Source organism: Polypterus senegalus, chromosome 5 (genome assembly GCF_016835505.1).
Source record: "Polypterus senegalus isolate Bchr_013 chromosome 5, ASM1683550v1, whole genome shotgun sequence".
In the NCBI taxonomy this organism is placed as follows: Eukaryota; Metazoa; Chordata; class Cladistia; order Polypteriformes; family Polypteridae; genus Polypterus; species Polypterus senegalus.
The window spans coordinates 49,633,085-49,656,137 of record NC_053158.1 but is presented as its reverse complement, the minus strand read 5'-3'; the positions used below and the strand labels follow the sequence as shown (position 1 = coordinate 49,656,137).

At 35.6% G+C, this 23,053-nt stretch overlaps 1 protein-coding gene across 2 annotated transcripts; it reads left to right on the top strand.

Moving 5' to 3' along the window:
* Window positions 1–7,112: 7,112 nt before the first annotated feature.
* On the top strand, window positions 7,113–22,008 carry ppp1r42 (protein phosphatase 1, regulatory subunit 42). Of its 2 annotated transcripts, XM_039754163.1 has the most exons (7): window positions 7,137–7,271; window positions 12,385–12,567; window positions 13,396–13,562; window positions 14,198–14,333; window positions 16,099–16,215; window positions 21,141–21,258; window positions 21,630–22,008. In XM_039754163.1, exons 2-7 carry the CDS (start codon window positions 12,436–12,438, stop codon window positions 21,746–21,748), a joined length of 789 nt encoding a protein of 262 aa, XP_039610097.1. In that variant the 5' UTR covers window positions 7,137–7,271; window positions 12,385–12,435; the 3' UTR covers window positions 21,749–22,008. The 2 variants fall into 2 exon arrangements, with proteins under 2 accessions (XP_039610098.1, XP_039610097.1); XM_039754164.1 differs by lacking the exon at window positions 12,385–12,567 and having other exon boundaries at window positions 7,113–7,271.
* The last annotated feature ends 1,045 nt before the right edge of the window (window positions 22,009–23,053 follow it).

Sequence of the window (23,053 nt, the reverse complement as noted above, 5' to 3'; positions counted from 1 at the left end):
TAATTTTATTTTAATTCTTTTCATTTTTATTACTATTTAATTTAATATTGTTTCTTTGTAACAGTATACTGCTGCTGGATTATGTGAATTTCCCCTTGGGATTAATAAAGTATCTATCTATCTATCTATCTATCTATCTATCTATCTATCTATCTATCTATCTATCTATCTATCTATCTATTTTAAGCTCACGTCTGCAGATTCCAAGCTCTAGACTTCTGTATTTGCATGAATATTTTATTCAAGACACAGTTCACTATTTTATCAAAAACAATGCTTTAAATGGATAGATTGTTCATCCATTAGTCCTTCAAATCATGCCGTCAATATTTAGTCCAAGCAGGAACCTTTACCAGCACATACAGGTGCTACAGAGGTCTGTCTTATTGAAAATGGTGGATCCTGCACCTGATTTAGCAAAGATGACATTTGGGGAAGTGGATGACTGTTTCTCAGAATTATCTTGTTTAACTCTCTATATTCTATACAAGGGAGCCAAGATGTGTCTTTTTATTTCACAAAGAAAAAGCTGGCCTACTACTGCATTTTCAAATAGCCTGATGAAACCATTTGACAAACTTATATGGTCACCCATGGCATCAAATTACAGACAAAAAGGGTATAAACTCTTCTATTAGGTAATGATGCCCCAGGCAGTAAGTCAATACTTTAATCATAAGAGTAAGGACAGATTAAACTCTTTTTACTAAAAACATAAGCAAATTATTTTTACTGTTAGGGTAGTATTTTAGCAACAAAATATTGAACAACTATTTTCACACCTTAAGACTCCAAATCTGACATATGTAAATACTGAACACTAAATAAATTAAACAAACCATTTGAAGATCTGAAGAAACCCACTGCGAAATATATTAATATGCTTTCATACAACTATGAATAAAAATAACAACACTTTTACAGTTTCCAATCTCATCTACTGTTCTCAAATAGCTTTTCCTGGTGATGTCTGTGGCTCAAATACATTTTATCATTTACATTCTTTTTACCAACAGCATACTTGTTAATATACATTTAATCTGTGCAATAGTTTTTAATTAAAACAGTATGTGTTCTACTATGTATGTAAGTAAGTAGGTATGAGCTGTTATTAAGGGTTCTGTCATATAATACATTATAGAATGTTGCTGAGGCCAGAAAAAAATTTGATTAATTTTTACAAAGCCTCAACTCATTAGTCACAAAACACATTCTTGGAAGATTTCTGACAAAATAAGTTATTTCTGCATTTCTATAACAAACACAAACAATGACATAATTTAAATCTGTTTGTGATTAACCAACCCTGCATGCCTTATACTTTAAAGGCATAACTTAATTTTTGATTTAATAATCAACGGCAGTTTCTGGCTAAATATAAATTCCAAGGAAATTAGAACTAAAGTAAATGCTAGGATTTATTAAGGACGAGGCAGTGTAAATGGATTGTTTCAGATATTTTTGGAAAAACAAATGACTTGTGTATATTTAATCCAAAACCATTTTCTGTAGTTTAATTCTCCTATGTTGGGCAACTGTTGTTTTGTTAATTTTGCTCCCCATTTAATCCTGCCACTGTAGAAGAAAAATCATGATTTTAGCATAGCTAAAGACACATGTTAACTGATTTTTAGTGAAATTTACAATAATAGTCGACATCAGCCTTTAGGTTGAGATATGGGGCAAAAAAGTGAATATAACAGGACTTAAAAAGAAAAGCTATTTCCAAAGCTCTTTATATTAAACTAGCCTGTATGTGACTTTTGACATGTTGATCAACATTAACATGTAATATAGATAGATAGATAGATAGATAGATAGATAGATAGATAGATAGATAGATAGATAGATAGATAGATAGATAGATAGAAATGGTCTTTTATGATTAGATAGATAGATAGATAGATAGATAGATAGATAGATAGATAGATAGATAGATAGATAGATAGATAGATAGATAGATAGATAGATAGATAGATAGGCAGGCACATCTGAAACATAGTATCCAAGTTCTGGGGGGTGCTGGAGCCTATCCCAACTAGCTAGCACCAGCCCATCACAGGTCCAAAATCATGCATATGCAATTTATTTTACAAATGTTCATTGGAGTCTTCACTTCAGTGCAGCTCTAGGTTTATTTAAAAAGTCCTCTGTCTTCATCAACTTTACAGATACATATTGTATAGTCAGAAGATTTACCAAAGGATGCAATAGAATTAATCATCATGATCAAACCGCAAGGCAAAATCAAAGGCCTAAAGCAGAAAATATCATGAGGTCTTATAGTTATAATAGAAACACTGTTTTTATCCAAAACTCAGATAACTAATCTACCTTTATACGTCTATTTCTGGGTGGCTCTGAAATAGATCACCATGGTAACTCCACGATCACTCCAAAATGGTGGTACCCAAAACAAAACAAATATGGAACAGCAGGGAAATGAAATATATATTTTACACTATTTAAAAAAGCAAAAATATTAATGAAGAGTGCTCATCATGACACCGTAGAGGACGTACAGTATATTTCACCATCAACTGCTAAAAAGCATTCATATTAGTGTTACAGTGCACCAGATGAACTCTTTCAGTCAAAAATTGTAATTTTGTGTATTTCCCAATGCCATTCATAACACACAATAATAAAAATTATTATCATTATTTACATTTATATAGCGCTTTTCTCATCTACTCAGTGCACTTTTCATAGTGTCTGAGGGGCCACTTCAGGCACCACTAACATGCAGTATCCACTTGGATGATGAGATGGAAGCCATTATTGCACCAGTACGCTCGCCACACCGTAGCTATAAGCTGGTGAAGTGGTGAGAGAGATATATCTAATTAGAGACAGAGGATGATTACGGGGTCAGAATGACTAGGCAGTGGAGGGCAATTTAGCCTGGACCTCAGATTACACCCTGCTCTTTATGAAGGATGCCTAATAATCTTTTATGACCACAAAGATACATTTGGGAAAGGATCTGTCACTTAATATTTTAGAAAAAGATTAAAAGGCTGCCATGCACAGAAAACACTCCAGCTCCATATGTGCAAAGCATTCAGTCATTCAACTTAAAATCTTTTATCAAGTGCATTTATCTTATTTAAAATTGTCCAAAATGTTTCCAGGACAAGAGTCAACCTGTGAACGTTGCAATCTACAGTATCTAGCTCTAGCCTCACTGGCCACATGTTCTGGGCGTCCACCAAATGAACATTAATTTGGACAAAAACCTTTGAAAGCCTATCAGATAGCCTTGATGTCACAATCCCTCCTAATCCACTAAGAGCTGTCTTTGGTGGACTCCCAGACTGCCTTAAAGTGGAGGAGGACAAACAAACTGTAACTGCCTTGACTTCACTACTAGCACGTAGGCTTATCTTGCTCAACTGGAAGATTCTCACCCCACCTCTTTTAAGTCAGTAGGTAACTGATGTTCTGTACTACTTAAAATTGAAAAAATAAAATTTCACTTAGAGGATCTGTTCAAAACTTTTTTTTAAATATGACAGGATTCTATCAATAACATTTTAGAATAAGCTTCCATTTATGGGAAAAGGATATCCTTCTGTTCTTGTTCATTTTACAGAGTAGCTTTGGTTGCTGGCTCTCCTCTCTTTCTCTTGGGTGGGGGTTAAGTTTTGCTTTGTTTGCTCTGTTAAGTTTGACTTGATTGTATGCAATGTTACTGCTTCTAATTAAAATCAATAAAAATTAAAAAAAAGATTCAGAACCTCAGTTTTATGTGTCATCTGAGAGGCAGCTCCATTTTTACAGCACAGTGTCCCTGTCACTGCAGTGGGCATTGGGATCCACATTCAGCCCACAGGGTAAGTGCTCCCTGCTGGCCTCACTAACACACATGCATTAAAATCCAACACAACAAAAACTGTATATTTGACGCCAAGGCCATCATTGCCTCATAAGTCAGTTGCTTCAATTCACTATTCCTGTATTGAAAGATTCGTTGCAATAGACTTCTGACATACACTGAAGAAGATCAACAGATTTTCCCAAAACTGGCTCAACTTCACTGACTTCCAAAATAAAACTTTATTATCTGTATTATCTTCAGAACTACTACTGACTACTGACTAATTTAACAAATTCCTTCATAGATAATGCACAGACACAGCACAGGTGCAATTCCTCCTACTCTTGCTTCCTTTCTTTCTTAATTTGTCTCCAATTCACTCCTCCAGGTGAGTGTTGTCCAGCTCTTCTACCAATTCTGACTCACCTGGATGAGGTTGAGTGGTTCCTTTATGCCAGACCCAGGAGTACTTCCGGTGTTACCGCAGCACAGGTTGGAAGCACTTCCAGATTAGGTGGAAGTTCCTTAAAGTGGGGACAATCTGTCCCTGCAGCTTGCCCTGGTGGCACCCATGGAACACAGCAGGGCTGTCTAACTGTAACCGCAATTCCCAGTCTGCCCTGTGGGTATCCATGCAGGCACAGCAGCCCCTATTGTATCAGGGGAGCAAATAGTTCATGTGATTGGTCTCCCTCCCTTCTGTTAATCTGGGCTACCGGCTGAGTAAGGGACGTTGCACTATCCCAGCTGGAATGCCAGCCCTTACCTGGTGTCCATTGCATGTTATAAAACTTGAAAGTTCCCAAGCACAAACTCCTAAAAACTTCCAAAATGTCCACTAGAGAGAAATATTTCTCTCAAACTCTAGAAAGCAATAAGGGCAAACACAGAATCTTTATAAAATTAAACATTTATTCTTAACAAAAATTCTCTGTAATAGCATGAAGCTGCAAAGGCATATAGAAATGGCAAAAAAAGTTGCCAGCTAAGGCAATCCAAGGTGAACAAAGTCCCAATACAAAATTTAAGAAGAAAAGTCACATAAACAGAACCCAGGTTCAAAAAACAATCCAGTAAATCGCCAAAAAGAAAGAACATAGAAAATCACAGTACAGACCCTTACCAACTCCTAAATGCATTCTCAAGTGACAGTAGGTTGCTCCTGCCTTTATAGAGCTATACAGGGACAGCCAGGTGGCCCAGCCTCTAGGGTAACCAGCCACAAAGCATATGGTACATAAAATAAGATAAATAAACACATAGAAACTAAAGTCAAGAATATTAACATTCAAAAAAGAAATTTAAACCCCAGTCAGGGAAGGAACCCAAGCTGAAATACACCAGTAGCCTTCTTACTATGCCAAAGACTCAGCGTATGTATTTAAGTCAAAGAACTGTCTACTGTTATTGGCTTATCTAAATCTTAATCTGTTGAACTCTATCCCTTGACCAGTTCATCAGTGATCACATTAATATCAAATTTAAAAATTAACCTTTTCAGTTTAGTATTTTAATTTACTGTACTTGTAACTTTATTCTCTAGTAGAGGATAGGAATGAAGGCCAGTAGGAACAAGACAGAATACATGTGTGTGAATGAGAGGAAGATCAGTGGAAAGGTGAGGATGCAGGGAGTAGAGTTGACAAAGGTGGATGAGTTTAAATACTTGGAATCAACAGTACAGAGTAACGGGGATTGAGGAAGAGAGGTGAAAAAGAGAGTGTAGGCATGTTGGAATGGGTGGAGAAGAGTGTCAGGAGTAATTTGTGACAGACGGTTATCAACAAGAGTGAAAGGGACGGTCTACAGGATGGCAGTGAGACCAGCTATGTTATATGGGTTGGAGACGGTGGCACTGACCAGAAAGCAGGAGACAGAGCTGAAAGTGGCAGAGTTAAAGATGCTAAGATTTGCATTTAGTGTGATGACAATGGACAAGATTAGAAATGAGGACATTAGAGGGTCAGCTCAAGTTGGACAGTTGGGAGACAAAGTCAGAGAGGTGAGATTGCGTTGGTTTGACATGTGCAGAGGAGAGATGCTGGGTATATTGGGAAAAGGATGTTAAAGATAGAGCTGTCAGGCAAGAGGAAAAGAGGAAGGCCTAAGAAAAGGTTTATGGATGTGGTGAGAGAGGACATGCAGGTGATGGGTGTGACAGAGCAAGATGCAGAGGACAGGAAGATATGGAAAAAGATGATTCACTGTGGAACCCCAAGGAGCAACTGAAAGAAGAAGTATTGTTATGCGCTATCTTCAAGGTTTCTTTTCTTATAAAGTTTCATGTGTTGAATAGTTTTGTTTTAGCTTGTTACATTGAACTGTAATTTTGCAGTATGTACTGTAAAAGGCAGTGTATGAAATGAAGACTGACTGAAGGAAAAATAGTTATAGAAAATTATGCTCTTTTTCCTGTGAAAATGATTGCAAGAGATGAAGTAAGTATGATATAGTTGCAGTAAACCAAGCATTTACTATATATTAAGACCATGTAGATTGTTGATATGTTTGCAGAAATATATTTATTGCTGATATTTGCTTAAAAACCTTGAATTTTGTTAAAGAATGCAATTTAACATGATGCATTCATAATTATAATAAGAAAATCAACCTAAATGAAAATGAATATGTTAAACATTTGCACACAAAAAATAACTTTTTGCATGTAAAAAAATTACTTTTTCTCACAAAGAAAACCTTATATTTACAGGTAATGATCCATTCCAGCAATTCAACCCAATATTCCAAGTCTTGTCAGCACTGGTGTATGCTCATAAAAGGAGCTTGAGTAACGAATATAAAACAACCCCATTATTTGTTCCACTGCAAGAGTGAACACAGAAATAGAGAATACTCTGTGTGCAAGGATACCCTGCTTCAAAAAATCAATTTGACCGTAATGTATCAGTAGGGCTTGCGATCTTATATATAAAGTTACATATCAAGTTTGAATTTTAGCTGCTCATTAAGATCCCTAGCTGTGCATACGATGCCATTATGTCTTGTGTGGCACCAATATTAACAAACAAGCCAAGGTCAGAGTTCAGACAGAGCCCAGCGTGAGTTTGGAAGTGTAGATGCGGCGGACTGGCCACCTGTCTACTGGAGGCACCTGCCCTGCGTCCGATCATGCCAGACTAAGTAAACTACGGCTACCAGCGAACCTGTGTTGGATATGAAAATTAAATTACTGGCATCGTTTGTTTTCTTACGTGCAATCCAAGCATCTGCAGGACTGTTGATGCTTACAGCTTGAAGTCGCTAGCGTGTCTCCAGCCTCGGCTTTCGCGCTCAGGGACTGCTCTTCGTTTCCATAGTGACGAACTCACAACTAAACGCCATACTGCGGAGACTGGCGATTCGCCTCTATGTAGGAGCAAAATGTGGCCGCATAAACTTTCTCGAGAACTTGTCAAACACAGCTAAGAGAAGGACGCTTACTGCCATTGCCGTAAGTACATTTTTGACTGAATATTTTGAGTATTGTGTTGATAACTCCTTGTGTGTTCAGTGTGACAGCTTTTTCTTTTCATATACGGCACTCACAGTGTAATAACACACAACAGCATATGGCAGCTCATTATACAGTATATTGTGGAATTTACAGTATATTGTGGAATTAAGTGTGCCGTAAAGGTGTACTTTGGTAGACATTTCGAGTGCGTTGAACCTTTCAATATGAATGAGTCTCTGGTATTAGCGTTAGTAGCCTACCTGAATCTCTGGATTAGCGTTAGTACTATCCAGCATGGTTACATCACGAGGACTTTTTCCTTTTACTGTAGAGTATGGAATGGGATCCATGCTAAGTAATTTATTGTATCCTTCCATTTTTTTAATCCACTTTTTATTATTAAAGGTCACACTGAGCTGGATCGGGGCTAAAACGCCTGAACCCTGAGAAATCATGTCAGTATATTACAGGGCATACAACTGTATGCATCCCCACCTTCAATCGGAAAGTCTTGTATTGGATCTTTGGTCGACCTTATGTGCAAAGTTTTTTTTGTGTTTGTGTGTGTGTGTTAGTTAATGTGAAAAATATAATAATACTTTAAAATCTAAAAATGTCCTAAGTAGGTGAATAGTTTTTATACACACTGGAACTGTTAGTATGTAGGTAAGATTAATTAATCACACAGTGTATTAATGATAAGCTTTTCTTTTGGCAGTACCAGTAATTAATTAAACAATTTGGTAAGGCTCACACTTTATTTTCCTCTCTCTGGGGTCTACAGCCATTAGACTTAAATCAAGGTGTAACTGAAGCATACTCATTTTGAGAAACAGAATAATACTGTACAATTTATTCATAAACGCAAGGATTACAGAAACATGATAACTGCATGTACAGTACTTGTATATTGACACAGAACAAAGGACAGACAAAACAAACGAGAGACAAACATAAAGAGACAGGAGAGGCTGGCTGCTTCCTGGCTATTTACAGTTCTAATTTATTTTGGCACAGATAAACACTTTTACAATGCCAAGTGTTTAAGGATGATGTCTGATGTTGTATGGAGTTGTTCTTGTTGCTATGGGTTCAAGTGGAGAACTCTTCTTGAGCTGGAGTGGACTCTTTATTTTTACTTACATGGTCCTTTGTTTGTGGTGTGGTGTGATGCTGCCTTTCTCAGCTCTCTGTTAAGCTCATGGCTGTGCTTTCTGCAACTTCATAGGGAAAGCATTTTTTTCTGACACAAGAATGCAGGCACTGAAGTTCTGTTCTTCAAATAATTTTGTTTTTCAATCTCCTCAGACACTTGCACAGGGCTTGGCTTAGCAGAAAACATTTTCGAGCTGGTTCAGGGTTCCAGAGCTCTATGGAGAGTTGCTTTCAGACCAAATAATGTTTGGATTATCAGCCTTTAGCTTCCCAAAAACAGTGCATTATCTGAATTTTGGCTCCTCAAAGAGAGAGCAGATCAGCAGTTTTTTAGGTCTCCCCTGAGAGAGTGCATTGTCTGCTTTTTAACTCCAAAAGAGAGCAGAAAGAGAGAGAGAAGAAATGAATGGAACTACAGTAGTTCTGAATGAAGGTGTAACCTCGATTGACTAGATCAAGGCCACTTCCAGTTACAGAACCAGTGCCTTCTTATAGGAGCATTACTTTGTCCATCACATACAGTCAGATTCAGTTTACACAAGTCTAAGATGTATGTCCATTTTGGTGTCTTTTGTCTGAAAGAACCTCTGGAAAAGTGTGAGCTCAACTCTGATTTACACCTTTGATATCACAAATAATTGGCACAAGCTGAAATTTAGCCATTTAGTCTGGAATGCAGGTGGGAAGGGGGACATACAGCTGAATTTCTACATCCTTATTAAATTTCCGTCTTAACAGGCCTTGTGTGCCACTAAAATGCCTATTTTGGCTTACACTGGTCATGTTAAGCTAGTATTGAATTTTTGGGATACTCTTTTAATCATATATCATATCAAATCATAATTCATATAGGCAGGCAGTGTGGTGCGGTGGTTAAAGCTTTGGACTTCAGACCATGAGGTTGTGGGTTCAGACCCCACAACTGACACTGTGTCCATGTGCAAGTCAATTCACCCACCTGGCTCCAACTGGAAAAGCAAAAAGATATACAACCAAATGTACAATATCTCAAATGTTGTAAGTCACTTTGAATAAAAGCATTGGCCAAATAAATAAATGTAAATATACATTATTATCTTGCACAGCCTGGGAAGCTCCCACAACTGACAATGTTTATCAGAGCAAAAACTAAGCCATGAGGTCAGAGCTCAGAGACAGGCTTGTGTCAAGGCAGAGATCTGTGCAAAGCTACCAGACATTTCTCCATTATTGAAGGTTCTCAACGCATCAGTGGCCTCCATAATTCTTAAAAGGAAGAAGAATGGAACAGACATGACTTTTCCTAGAGCTGGCTACCCAGCCAAACTGAGCAACTGGATGAGAAGTGCCTTAGTATGAGAAGTGACCAATAACCCAGTGGAGATGGGAGAAACCTCCAGAAGGACAATCACTACACTGTACTGATCTGGACATTATGAAAGAGTGGCCAGATGGAAGCTTCGCCTCCATAAAAGATGCAAGAAAACCTGCTTCAGGTTTGTAAAAAAGGCACCCAAAGGACTCTTGACTTTCTCACTGTGAAAATTAAATTCTCTGATCTAATGAAACTAATATTGAACTGTTTGGCCTGGCACTGCTCATCACGTCCACAATACCACACCAGCTATGAAGCATGGTGATAGGAGAATAATTCTGTGGCTATATTTTCAGTGGCAGGGGCTGGGAAACTACACAGATTTGAGGTAAGGCTGAACGGAGCAAAATACAGAGATATCCTTAATGAAAACCTGCTTCAGAAAGTTCTGGACCTCAAATTGGGTTGAAGGTTCATTCTCCAGCAATACAATGACCCTAAGTACAAGATAACACCACAGTGGGTTGGGGCACCTCAGTGAATGTTCTTAAGTGGGACATGAACCCAATCAAATATGTCTGTAGATACATGAATTAGCTGTCTACCAATGGTCTCCATCCAACCTGACAGAGCTTGAGTGAATCTGCAGAGGACAATGGCAGAAAATCCTGAAATCCAGGTGTGTGGAGCTTGTCGCACCATACCCAAGAAAACTCCAAGCTGTAATCACTGACAAATGTGCTTCAACTAAGTACCGAGTAAAGGGTATGAATACTTGTGTCAGTGTGACATTTCAGTTTTGTATTCTTAATACATTTGCAGAAATTTCAAAACTGATGCTTTTGCTTTGTTATTCTGAGGTACTAAGTGTTGGTTGGTGAGGGAAAGATTTTACATGATTCTGGCATAAGGCTGCAACATCACAAAATGTGAAACAAGTGAGGGGTCTGAATGCTTTCTGGATTCACTGTAAATATCATGCATAAAATGGCTAGAAACATTTGTAGCCAAATGGCTAAAATAGTGTAGCATGGGTTTCTGTTAATTTGAGCAACATCACATATAGTGGCAATGCAGATTACATTTCTACAGCATATCATCTGCATGTGATTCTGTTTCATTGTAGCGCAGTAGTAAGAATTGTTCAGAGGTGAAAATAAACAGATACAGGTGCATATGCTGTAACAATAACTACATTTGACGATCCTACCCAATAATATTTTTTCTAGCCTGTTGTAATCTGCCCTTATATCAGCTTACCCAGGCATTGATATGTATTTTTTCTTCACAGCATGTATGCAGACACAGCCATATTCTCCTTGGCCCTAATTTATCAACAGCAGACAGCTTTCGGTATGCCCACAGTGCATACAACAAAAATGAACAAAACAGGTTATGAACAGAACTTTAGATAGGAAAACATTCCATCCTCATAAAGCAGGGATGTTGGGGCTCATTTTTTAAAATTTGTTTAAATGTAGATTTAAATTAAATGTAACTGTGTGTTTTGTAGTACAGTACTGGAAATACCTGCTTGTTTTTAAATGTACTCATAAGTAAAATAAATATATATATATTTCAAAACTAAAGTTAAAATTTTCCTTACAAAAGTAATAATACACAATGTCACACAGCTTATATTAATGTTGTATATCTTTGCATTACCATATTTTTTCTTTTTAGCTAATTTCTTTTCACTTAATATCTTAATGTCATGTAAACAGTCTTTAGAGAAATTTTCTTTTGAATAATTCAAACATTGATAACCTGTAGATCTATAGATCAGGGTAGCTTTAAAATCCTAAGATATGTAAAATAAGTAACTTTTTATTCAGATGTTTGCTTATAAAATATATTGTGACAAGCACTAACTGAACCATGAATTACTTTGTAGTCTTCTGAAATATGCCACAAATAATATACTGTATCAGCTAAAGCATTTAATAAAAATAGTAATTACAGACAGTAATTTTATTTTAAAAGTTTTAATTTCATCCAGTATATTTTGATTTAAGTTTATAATAGTAATCTCAATGTGTGTTTTGTGCTATGGTTGTCACCAACAGATGACAGATGGCAAATATAAATTTAAATAAAAACTTTCATAATTATGTGTTCAAACCCAGCAGTGACATTCCCTTAACCTTCTTCCTCTGAGTATTTTAATCAGATGTTTCCATACCAAATACTGACTTGGGGAAGAATACACATTGAATCAGTTATTAGATGCTTTTCCATTTGTAATTAATTTAAACTTGTGTGTATAATTTTTGGAGTAGTATCCTATATTCTACTGATTGTGATTTTTATAATTTGCTTGCTCTCTGTGTATGCATGAGTTTCCCACAGCAGTGTTACTTGGAGTCTGTAAAATGGTTCAATGTAAGTTAACGTGTATGTGTGTAGTTGTATTCTTCAATTGACTATCTAGTGTTGATATTTGCAGGACAGGCTATAGCTCAGTACGACTCTGAAAAACACAGAATCAGAAAGTACATCAATGTATGTGTTGTCTTACAGACAGTTATAATATTTAAAGAAATACTATAGCAGGAACAATGGTATATGATATACTTTGACAAATGAGTATTAAGCCATGTTAATTTTATTAAAATCCAGTTAATCTTTTGTGATCACTCTGCCTTTTTTCTGTCCCAACAGATTTTTTAAAAATGTATCAGAGGTTTTGAAGTTGTGCAGTACATTTCAGCAATGGTCCGCCTTAACATAGAACTAATAGCTCGAAGCAGCGTTCATATAAAAAACCGAAGAGATGAACCACTGGCACAATACCTGAAAAGGATTACACATTTGAATTTTTCAAATAAAAATATTGTAGATATTGTAAGTATAAGGTTATGCACTGCAAATGCTTCTTCTTTATTTAAAAACTATGTCAAAACAAGGAATATTGGTTACTGAAGGTTAGCAGAAAAATTAAACAAGTGGTAATCTATTAATTACAGTTGCATTTTTTTTTACCCAAATCAAACAGTCTGCCTTTTGGTTATACTTAGAGAATCCATGTTATTTAGACACTGATGGTTACCTGTTCCTCCCAGAGTATTTAGAAGGTGGTGCTTTATAAATACACTGCTGACACCTTACAATCAGAGTTTGTTGCTAGGCAATAGAAAGCGAAATACAAAGCATTTGCTCCAATCTGTTTTTGTAGATATGGAGTCAATTAATATCAGGCAGTATCTCTCAGAGTATGCCTTATGGAAAGGAAAAATATGACATTGTTTCGAATAACAGCATACTGAACATTTGTTTTAAGCCTTAATATAATGTTTTATTTCATGAAAATATTTATTATTGGAAACATGCTGTCCAGTAATGATGACACAATTTCAGAACAAAGATTAACTATTTCATACTATCTCACTTAATGTTTATAACCCACCCATCATATTTGTTCTCACAAAATCATGTTCAGAGTCCATAACTGTAAATTATAAGAAACTACTTTACTATCCCCTGCTGTAGCTGGCCAAAGTACAATTTAGTAAAAAAAAAACAACTGTAAGATTTTATAGCATTTGCTCCAGGTTTTAATTAACAGCATTATGCAAACTATTCAATTAAATGAGTTGAAACATTTTGTGATTTGTCAACAAATGGACCAGATATATCTTGCCATCATGATGTATACTTTTCTCTATTTTGCAGGATGATCTGTCAATGTGCCGGAACCTTACAGTTTTGTACTTGTATGATAATCAAATTAAGCAGATCTGCAACTTGAGCTTCGCCTCAAATCTTACACACCTCTATTTGCAGAACAACAGCATAACGCAAATTGAAAACCTGTCATCACTGCCTAAGCTTTCCAAGTTGTGAGTGTTAACTGTACACTTTTCCAGCTGTGAGGCTTTGTTTTTTAGAAAGCACATGTAAAATCTCCAAACCCTTTATAAGAACATAAACGTACTTGCAGTGTTTGCTTGGCTACCTGTGTTATAGTTATAATGTCCCCACTTCATTGTTTTGGTCGGATAAAAGACACTAAAGGCACTGTGCATAATGTTGGCAAATAAACATATGCATTAGACTACTGAAGTAAATGTATTTTTGTCAAATAATAGGCTGTTAAGATTATTTTCATTAAACAAAAAAGCTTGGTGTAATGAAAGATCTCCCGTTCTCTGTAAAATGTTAATATTCTCAAGTGGATAAAATATAATAAAGATAGTTACTCATGATATGTTATCATTATTTTTTAAAATGACTTGTATAATTTAGGATCCTGAGGTGTTTCATCATGCGGTGGGTGCTGCAGAATGCTGTATCAGTGCATGTTTCCAACCCTGTTCTGTTTTTCTTGCGTAATCACTTTGTTTAGCTTTATTATTGATTTGATTTAAAGTAACATGTTACAGTATATTAGAAAAATACTTAAATAATAATACAATTATTCATTTTCTCCAATCATCAATTTATAACTATTTTTCTCTAAATTAATTTGTTTCAGGTACCTTGGTGGCAACTGCATTACAGTAGTAGAGGGTCTGGAAAAGCTTGAACTTTGCGAGCTACATATTGAAAGTCAACGACTTCCCCTTGGAGAGAAGCTGTTATTTGATCCTAGAACTCTTCACTCTCTGTCTGTAAGTAGAAAGGTCTTATCTTTTTGTCATCTTGTCGACTGACTGTCAAAATGCTGCAAAATGTTTGAGACATCGGGTTAAGGATCATTTAAGAATAAAATCAAATGTTCTTGGTAAGGACAGGAAACAATTTTTCAAAGAAGAATTGACTTGCAGCAGAATGTTACATAGGTGCGGGTAGTGGGGAGGGAAATATTGCTGTCTTTTAAAGCCTGAACTCAGAGAGAACATGCATACTATGCAGAAATTATGTTTTATATATGTACTGTATATATATGTCAGACAATATCCACCAATCCATCCATCCAGAAACCTAAATGGAATATTATAAATGGATATTTTGCTTAATACACTGTTATTTAGTTACATTTTTACAAGAATGTTATACCTAATATGGAATAGTTAGCTGTTAATGATCAAATTATGTTTATATGTAATACATATATGGTAAACGTTGGCCTAATATGGACTTTTAAAGAAGGGAAGCCTGTTTTTTTAATACATTAGATGCCAAAAGGGAGCCTCCCATAATTGGGAGCAAACTGAGAATAAATAAGGACAAGAAGTATAGAATCTGGCATAGCAGAAAAAAAAATGTGGTCTGAAGGAGTTAATGGCTTGAGGCCAGTCTTGATACTCTGGGGATGTTGCAGGGTTGATTCTGACAATGACCCTGGAAATAACTTCAAAGTATAGTTTAGGTTTGTAGGGGAATATGGCAAACTAGTACAATACTAAAATCTATTGAAATAAATTCTGTTTTCACTTGTGCCAACCACCTGAACCATCCAACGTTTTTTATGCATGCTGTGTCCAATTCAGGCATGTAGTTACATAAGCTTTCGGTTCAAGACAGGAACTAGTCCTGGGCAGGGCACCAGTCAATTGCAGGGCACATGCACACAGGCATCCATGTTTACTCCTACAGGATCATCACAAGGATGAGGAAGAAAAAACCTACACAGAAATGGGGAAAATACTCAAATTACAATCAGACAGAGACCAGGTCCAAAATTTGAACCTAGCCTCCTGTGGATGTGATGCAGTAGTGCTAAAACACAAACTGAACCTTAGAGATTAATTGTTAATTGTTTATAGCCATGGCTCTTCTGTTTCATGCCCAGGAAATTTAAAATTTAAATGCTAAACATTATTATCAATTATTTATCATTGATGACTGCCTAACAACTGACAAAAATATACAATCAATATAAAGAATTATGCAATTTATGCAGCATCCACATTTAGGTTATACAGTATATACTGCATGTATCATTCTCCTGCTGCTCAGCTGTCTTATTTCTGACAAGTTATAGTGGAATATCATCATTGTAGCATACAGAGTTATTACAACTCATTGCCTTGTATGTGCTTGGAAAGTTGAGAAAAATAATGACATTACTGCTACAAGTGGTGGCTTTAATGTTATCATTTCAAGCAGAAAAAGTTGTTTGTAGTTTTAATATATAAATTGTATTAGTTAAATATTGTATTTTGTTCATGTATCTAAGTGTGTTAAAGCATCACATGCTGCTGCATGTTTTCCAATTGGTACAAACTAAAAACGGAGCTTATGTTTTTCATCACTTTAAAATTAATAAGTGAACCTTTACATTTCAACAATATATTAAAGCATAATGATGCTTTCACATTGTATTTTTAAAACACAGTCTTGTCAAGATTAATTATGAACTACGTTTAAGACTAAATTACTGTGTTTTTATTTTTAGCATTTTCTGTATAAGCAATTTTTTTTTTATTTCAGACTTATTTGTCTGTATTAAATATCAGTAACAATGCCATTGATGAAATTACTGAGCTCGCTGTCCTGCAAAACCTAACACAGTTCTACGCCGCTAATAACAAGCTTCAGGATGTAAAGGTAATTACTCCTATCTGATAATTTATAAAGTAGTTATATGGAATATTTGGATTGTTAGATATGTCAACAAAATATGTATTTTACTGAGGTTTATTTTTCAATAACATGTGAAATTAGTCTAAGAAGTCTGCATTAAATTAAACACCATTTTTCCATATTGCACATTTGTCTTTTACAAATGATAAGACATAATTTAAACAATTAATAAATTCTTGAAGGTTTGATATTTCTCACAGTCTAAATTTGTACATAAGATTATTTTCAGCCTATGATAGTTTATTCTTTGTCCCCTAAAATATTATATAGACAATTTATCGAAGAGTGGATCTGTAAAACCATGCAGTTGCAAGTTCAGTCTCCACCTACGACTAGCAATGTGACCCCAAGCAAGATACCTAATTTATTTTTAATTGAAGTATAGGAATATGAAAACAATAGCAACTTTTAAATCACTTGGAATATAATTTGTCAATTCTACAGATCCTCTTATTTCATTATGGAGTAATGTAGATCCCAAGTTTATCCTGGCATCCTAAGGCATAAAGTAAGAAACAGACAGGATGCCATTCTGTCACCAGTTACATTAACACACACCAACACTCAGTCACAGCAGGTTAGTTTAGACTGTCCAGTCAACTTAACTTATTCATCTTTGAATATGTGAAAAACTGGACTACTTGAGGAAAACTCACGCAGGCACTGACAGAATGTGTAACATCAAAAACAGTGACTGAGTCAGGATTCAACTCTTGTTCCTTAGAACTGTGAGGCAACATCACTATACCACTTTGCCGTTGACTCTGTTTCCTTTAAATATAGTTTTGTGCTAACCTCTGGAAGAACACAGTGACAAGTCTTTCCACTCTAATCCCTAACGCTTCTTCATGATGCTCATTGAGCCTTTGTAAACATGGAAGACAGTTGCTGGTAACATAAAGTAGATAACACTATGCTGTCTGTCTTTGGACAAAGGCATCAGCTGAACAAATTAACTTGTGATTTTAATGGAGTGGTATTCTGAAAATAAATGTTCAGACATGACAACAGGAAGGTCAGCTAACATCTGTTTTAATTTGGTGATCCTTAGTTTTTCTGATCTGCTTATCTCAGTTTCAGGGTTGTAGGGAGCCACAACTCACTCTTGTTGAGCAAATTCAAGACAGGATGCAGTCCTGGATGGAGTGTACATACACACATACCCACGTATACACATACCCATAATAATTTGCACTTATCACTTAGACTGATTCTAATGTCTTTTTGGGACAATATGCAAGTTCCAGCTCAGGATTCAATCACAATCCTGTGTTACCATGTTGCCTAAGATTTGTTAAGTCTGATTCAAATTAGTATTTAGCCCGCCACTTTGCAGCAACATCATTTAATACCAATATTGTAATTTCCGAATTATAAAGTTAATATATTTTAACAAACCACACCTAGATTGAGAGGCAGTATACACTCCTTGGGTTATAGTTTGGGATAGTTTAGTATAAATCTGATTCATCTGCCCAGAAAGAGTTGTCTTCACTTTGTATAAATCATTTTCTCTAAGGCAATATGTAAGATGTGAAATATTTTTTTTATTCCCAGAGTCCCTTATTACATATTGCATATTACTCTTTTCAGACTATTACATTTTCTAGGAAAAATGTATTCCTAAACTAAATTTGTGTAAAGCTACATTGTACAGATAATTGCTGTTTTTGTGATAGTTTCAATCAAAGTCATTTTATTGTTTACTTCATATTGTCTTTAATTTATACAACCTCTGGCCACTATTGATCGAGCTAAGGCAATATCCCAAAAGATAAATGCATCCCTTTCACAATTGAGTCAGGAACCAGAAAAACATTATAGATTTTCTTAAACAGATTATGACAAGCAGTCAAGCTAGATGACAAATTGGTATCTGCAGGCCCAGTTAGTGCAGTTGAGCTAGACATTCCAGATAAAGATCAAAATGCTGGTCAAATACAGGTTCATAACTGGTCATCATTATCTGAGAGCAAAGCAACTACTGATCCAGTGGGTGCCTGCTAAGGTACTCTTAGTGCTTGCACATGAAATGCAATTTAGTGCTCACTTTTCTGTGGCAAAGCCCTCTGAGTGACATGCTTGACACGATCATTTATCAAAACAGAAACCGCACAGCACAGAGGGGTCCCTTTAGAACTGATTACAGAATGCCTGAAAAGTGGAAGTACTTTGGTTGAGACAGGAAGGCAAGAAACAATCAGAGCGTGTCCAGAGAGTAATCATATTTCCACACTGGATTAATTTTCTTTTAGGTAAACATACACTGTGGGCAACATGTTTGTGAGACAATAGAGAAGTGACTTGTAAGTTATATGATACTTGACTGGTGATTTATTGAAACAAGCTGTAGCTACACTTTCATATATCCTTGCAACAATTTGTGGTCATGTAATTACAAAGTTATGCAAATTTTTAGTAGAGTAACAAAGGTAAAAAACTTGAATTTAAAGATTTTTGGGGAATAATTGAAATGCCCAGTTTTCCAAGATTTAAAGTGTATGTCTTACAAGAAAAGCACAAGATTATTGAAATGTATGAAAATGTGTAAAAGGAAAAATTGAATTATAACCTCCTGAAAAATGGTTCTTTTTATTTTTGAGCTTGGAAACATAATCTGTCCATGCCTAAATACTTAAAGTTGGTAATTGGCATACAGTTTAATTTAATTTATTACATGTTGCTCAATAAAAAAAATATATAAAATAAGCAAGAAGCTGAACAGGGCTGACCAAACATCGTTCTCCCCAGCAATACACTCCAGCTCCTCCTGAAGAATTCTCAGGTGTTCTCGGGCCATTTGAGAAGTATGATCCTTTAAGCAAGTTCTGGGCCTTCTTATAGTGGACCATGCCCAGTATACCACATCAAATGTGAACTTTACTGGGGTCTCTCAATTAAACTCCTTACCTTTTCATGTCTAACTAATTCAAAACCCGGTGGAGAAGTTAATTTTGGCTGATTGAACACATTACCTCATTCTTGCAGTTTCTATGCAGAATTTGCAATCTTTATTTAATATTGGAATGAAGAGCTTCTTACCATTAAGGTTTTGCTTTTCTACCTCAGTTTGTTATATTGCTGTGATCATTTCATCAGTCTATTGGCCAATCTCTTCATTTTTGTTATCTTCACTTGTAAACAAGACCTCAAAATACTTACAACTCTCAATTTGCAGCAGCTGCTCTCTATTCATTTGCAGAGAGTTAGCCACTGTTTTCCTAAACAAAACCCTAACCTCACATTTGGAGCTGCTTATTTACTCACTGTTCTTTTTCACTTAGCTACAAACGTCTCTTTTGCACCCTGAACACCACAGTCAGATGAAAAAAATTTCACCCACAAAGAGAAGTTAACAGACCACATGCTTTCTGAGCATCTTCTGTGCCTTGCAGTCCTGCCCTTGAAAAATTATAAATTGGAAGGAACCAACAAACATTCTTGTTAAACCAACTTAACAAATCATCTGCTTCAGAGTTCAAATCACAGTTTTCCTCACACACTTTAAAGATGCTTAGCCACTGTTAATTAGTAAATCTGTACAGACTTAATGGTACACAGGAACAGCAGTAAAAACCCCCTATTTTTTGATCACCTCCCACACTGAGACACTCGATCATGTACCTTCTTTGAGGTGAAATATTGTGACATTTCATTTAAAAAAAAAAAAAAAACTTCCAACTTCTTGTGTATCTGGTACATAGCAGGGTATTTTTCATAACTACAAAATGTAAAAATCTAAAACGCAAATCTGCCATATCTGTCAGCACACCCATCCTTCAAATATTCACCTGATCATCTTGAAACCTGCTTAATCCATTCCTGTGCCACAGGTAAATCTGCTGTAAATTAGGTTACATTTTATGCAAAACAATACTCTTTGTTATTCATGGTTCTTTCTAATATTTTTACATACACAAACATTTTTCCTTATTCATAAAATATCTTATTCAAATATTAATACTGTGTGAGCAGCTTTTGGTGTGAATCATGAGGGCACAGACAAATCAACAAATATAAAACCTGTACTATCTTCAAAGTACCAAGAAAATAATCTCTGTTAACATCTGAGCAATTCAGTTTAATGCAGGAATACATCAATTTCAGTACAGGTTTATATGGCCATTTCTTTCACATACTGTACCGTGAAATTCTTTCTTGCATGTACTAAACAACATGCAATACATTGCCACTCAATAATTAGTAAGTATAACTAACTTATTTATATTAAATCTTTGGCACTCTTCTATAATGGATATTCTCCCAAAGCAGTTTCCAAATTTAGAGCCGTGGGAGACTCATTTATATGTTGTTTTTTTTTTAACTGACTGACAAGTAATCACACTGTAAAAAGTGGGGAATGAACCAGCAACCTTCTGGTGAACAGTGTGTGTTTAATAAATTAGGACACACTATATTCCACCTCTAAGATGTATTTTTTAAAAACACATGAAAATAAAAAAATGAGCATGTATTGTATAGTACTGTGGTCAAGAGCTGAAGAAACTAGTCTGAAAGTATAAAGGTCAGAGCATCTGTCTCTAGCACTCATTCACTATGTAATGGTGAGCAAGTCACTTAACCAGCATATTCTGAGTTATACATAAATATTCACTTTGAACACATATATTACCTTGAGGCAGTGCTCACCACGAAGAGAAATGTATAAAACTAAAACTATTATTACCATTATTAGAATGCTAATGAGTAGACGGATGTTTGCAATCCTATTAAAAACTGTCCACCCATCTGTATATATTTTTGTTCTGCTTATTCATTACTGGTTCACAAAGTTTCAGGGCTTATGTTTAAACGCCACAAAAAGAGGGCCACATGTTATGTATGTTCTCTGTATGAACTGTACCTGACACGTTGTGATATGCTCACAGGAGTTAGAGCTGGTGTTCAGTAAGTGGACGAAACTTCAAAAACTGGATTTGAGTGGAAACCCAGTGTGCCATAAACCAAAATACAGGGATCGCTTAATAATGATATGCAAATCTCTTGGTAAGTGAGAATATAGGTAATTACCCGCCAAAACATTTTTAGTGTATTATGATGAAATAACTTTGCTATACTTTTAAAATTTTGTGAAATTAATGTTATATTATCCTTAGCTTAAAATGAATGTGGTTATTTAATAGTGTATTATAGTTATTTATACAAATTATAAATTGATATTCCATTGCAAAGGCAGTGATTGAAAGTTTGTTTAGATAATTTAGCGTTCATTATATTAAACAATATAATTATGTGCCCAAAACATTTTATTTACTTATACTCAGTAAACACTAAAATAATTGGCTGATTTTTGTTAAGATGAAATGAAGAAAATAATTGAATCTAAAAAGCATACCTATACTTACTTATCTTTTCAGACGTACTTGATGGCAAAGAGATCAATGAAACCTTCAGGCAGTTTCTTACTAACTGGAAGGCTTCAAAAGAAGCAAAAAAAAGGAATGTGGATGAGCAGTTCATCAAACAAGCAGCCTAGCGCCATCCTTGAGTGAACTGATTATCAGCACAGTGCTGATTGTAGAATTGTTTTAATACTGCAGATCTTAATTTTAAAACTAAGAAAAGCAAAAGCATTTGTACCTGCATTGGCCTTATAGTTTAACATTAACTCATCTTCATTTTTAAAATGCATGACCTACAATCTGCAATGTCCTCGTTTCAGAATATCAGAATATTATGCAATATAGGTATCTTGGAATTTTACACACACACACACACACACACACACACACACACATATATATATATATATATATATATATATATATATATATATATATAGAGAGAGAGAGAGAGAGAGAGAGAGAGAGAGAGAGAGAGAGAGAGAGAGAGAGAGAGAGAGAATTGTGGTCCTTTTGTTATGTGAATTGCCTTGTATTATCTGTGTTATCATCTGTCATACTGTCATATGCTCCACCAAGTTATATGTGATGCTCAGCCTACCAAATACACTGGCAGAGTCAAATAATGTACTATGGCTGACACCGGTGTGATCCTTACCTGCCACTGTAAAACCTGTAATCCTTCAAGCACATCTCATGTCAGAGATGCTGGAACTGTTGTAACCAATATCTTCATTGGGAAGTACAGTAGTTCCTGTTTGATTAGATGGAAGGGCGCGGTGAGTGCATTTACAGTGAAAAGGATTTAAAACTAGAATAGCATATGGTTCCAAATGAAAGAGATAATTTTGGACTCATGTCTTTTTCAATTCTGAACTTCATGCTTTTCTCAAGGTTTGACACCAGTGATCTCAGTGATCAAAATAAAAAGGGTTGTGGGAAAGTGACAGCAATTAAAGGAAGATAAATCAAAGCAGTGTAACAGTGGTGAAATTTCTGTGAAAGGCGTGCACAGACAGTTTTGTGGACTTGGATAAGGAGATTTCTGAATTTGTGTTGTAGTTTGAGTTTTTCCAGTTTTTCACTTCCTCCTCAGCTCATACTTGAGCAGTGGCACTGTATCTGGTAATTATAAACTGTCAAGGATTCTCAGCAAAAAGAGCCAAAATGACTTCATTATAATGAAATATGTTAAACATTTGCACATACATTAATCTTAAAGTTTTCTGACAGATGTTCATTCCCTGCTGCCCAATCCCAGATTGCCTACGGTGAAAGGCTATGACACTAAAGGATGCTGGGTAGGCAGGTCTTTGCTGAGAGCTGCCGAGAATTACAATCAGCAACTAAGGGTAGCTAATGGCAGTAATGGGTGACCTGGCACTGCTCTTTTTAAAGTTGTTGACCTTGCCAGCTAATAAAATAGAAGGTTCTTGTCG

What these genes read in the sequence shown, in the direction of transcription:
- ppp1r42 (XM_039754163.1), top strand. Translation starts at nt 12,436, where the DNA reads ATGGTCCGCCTTAACATAGAACTAATAGCTCGAAGCAGCGTTCATATA. An exon ending in GAACTCTTCACTCTCTGTCT is followed by an intron (nt 14,334 to 16,098) that starts GTAAGTAGAAAG and finishes TTTTTATTTCAG; the next exon opens with ACTTATTTGTCTGTATTAAA. An exon ending in AATGATATGCAAATCTCTTG is followed by an intron (nt 21,259 to 21,629) that starts GTAAGTGAGAAT and finishes TTATCTTTTCAG; the next exon opens with ACGTACTTGATGGCAAAGAG.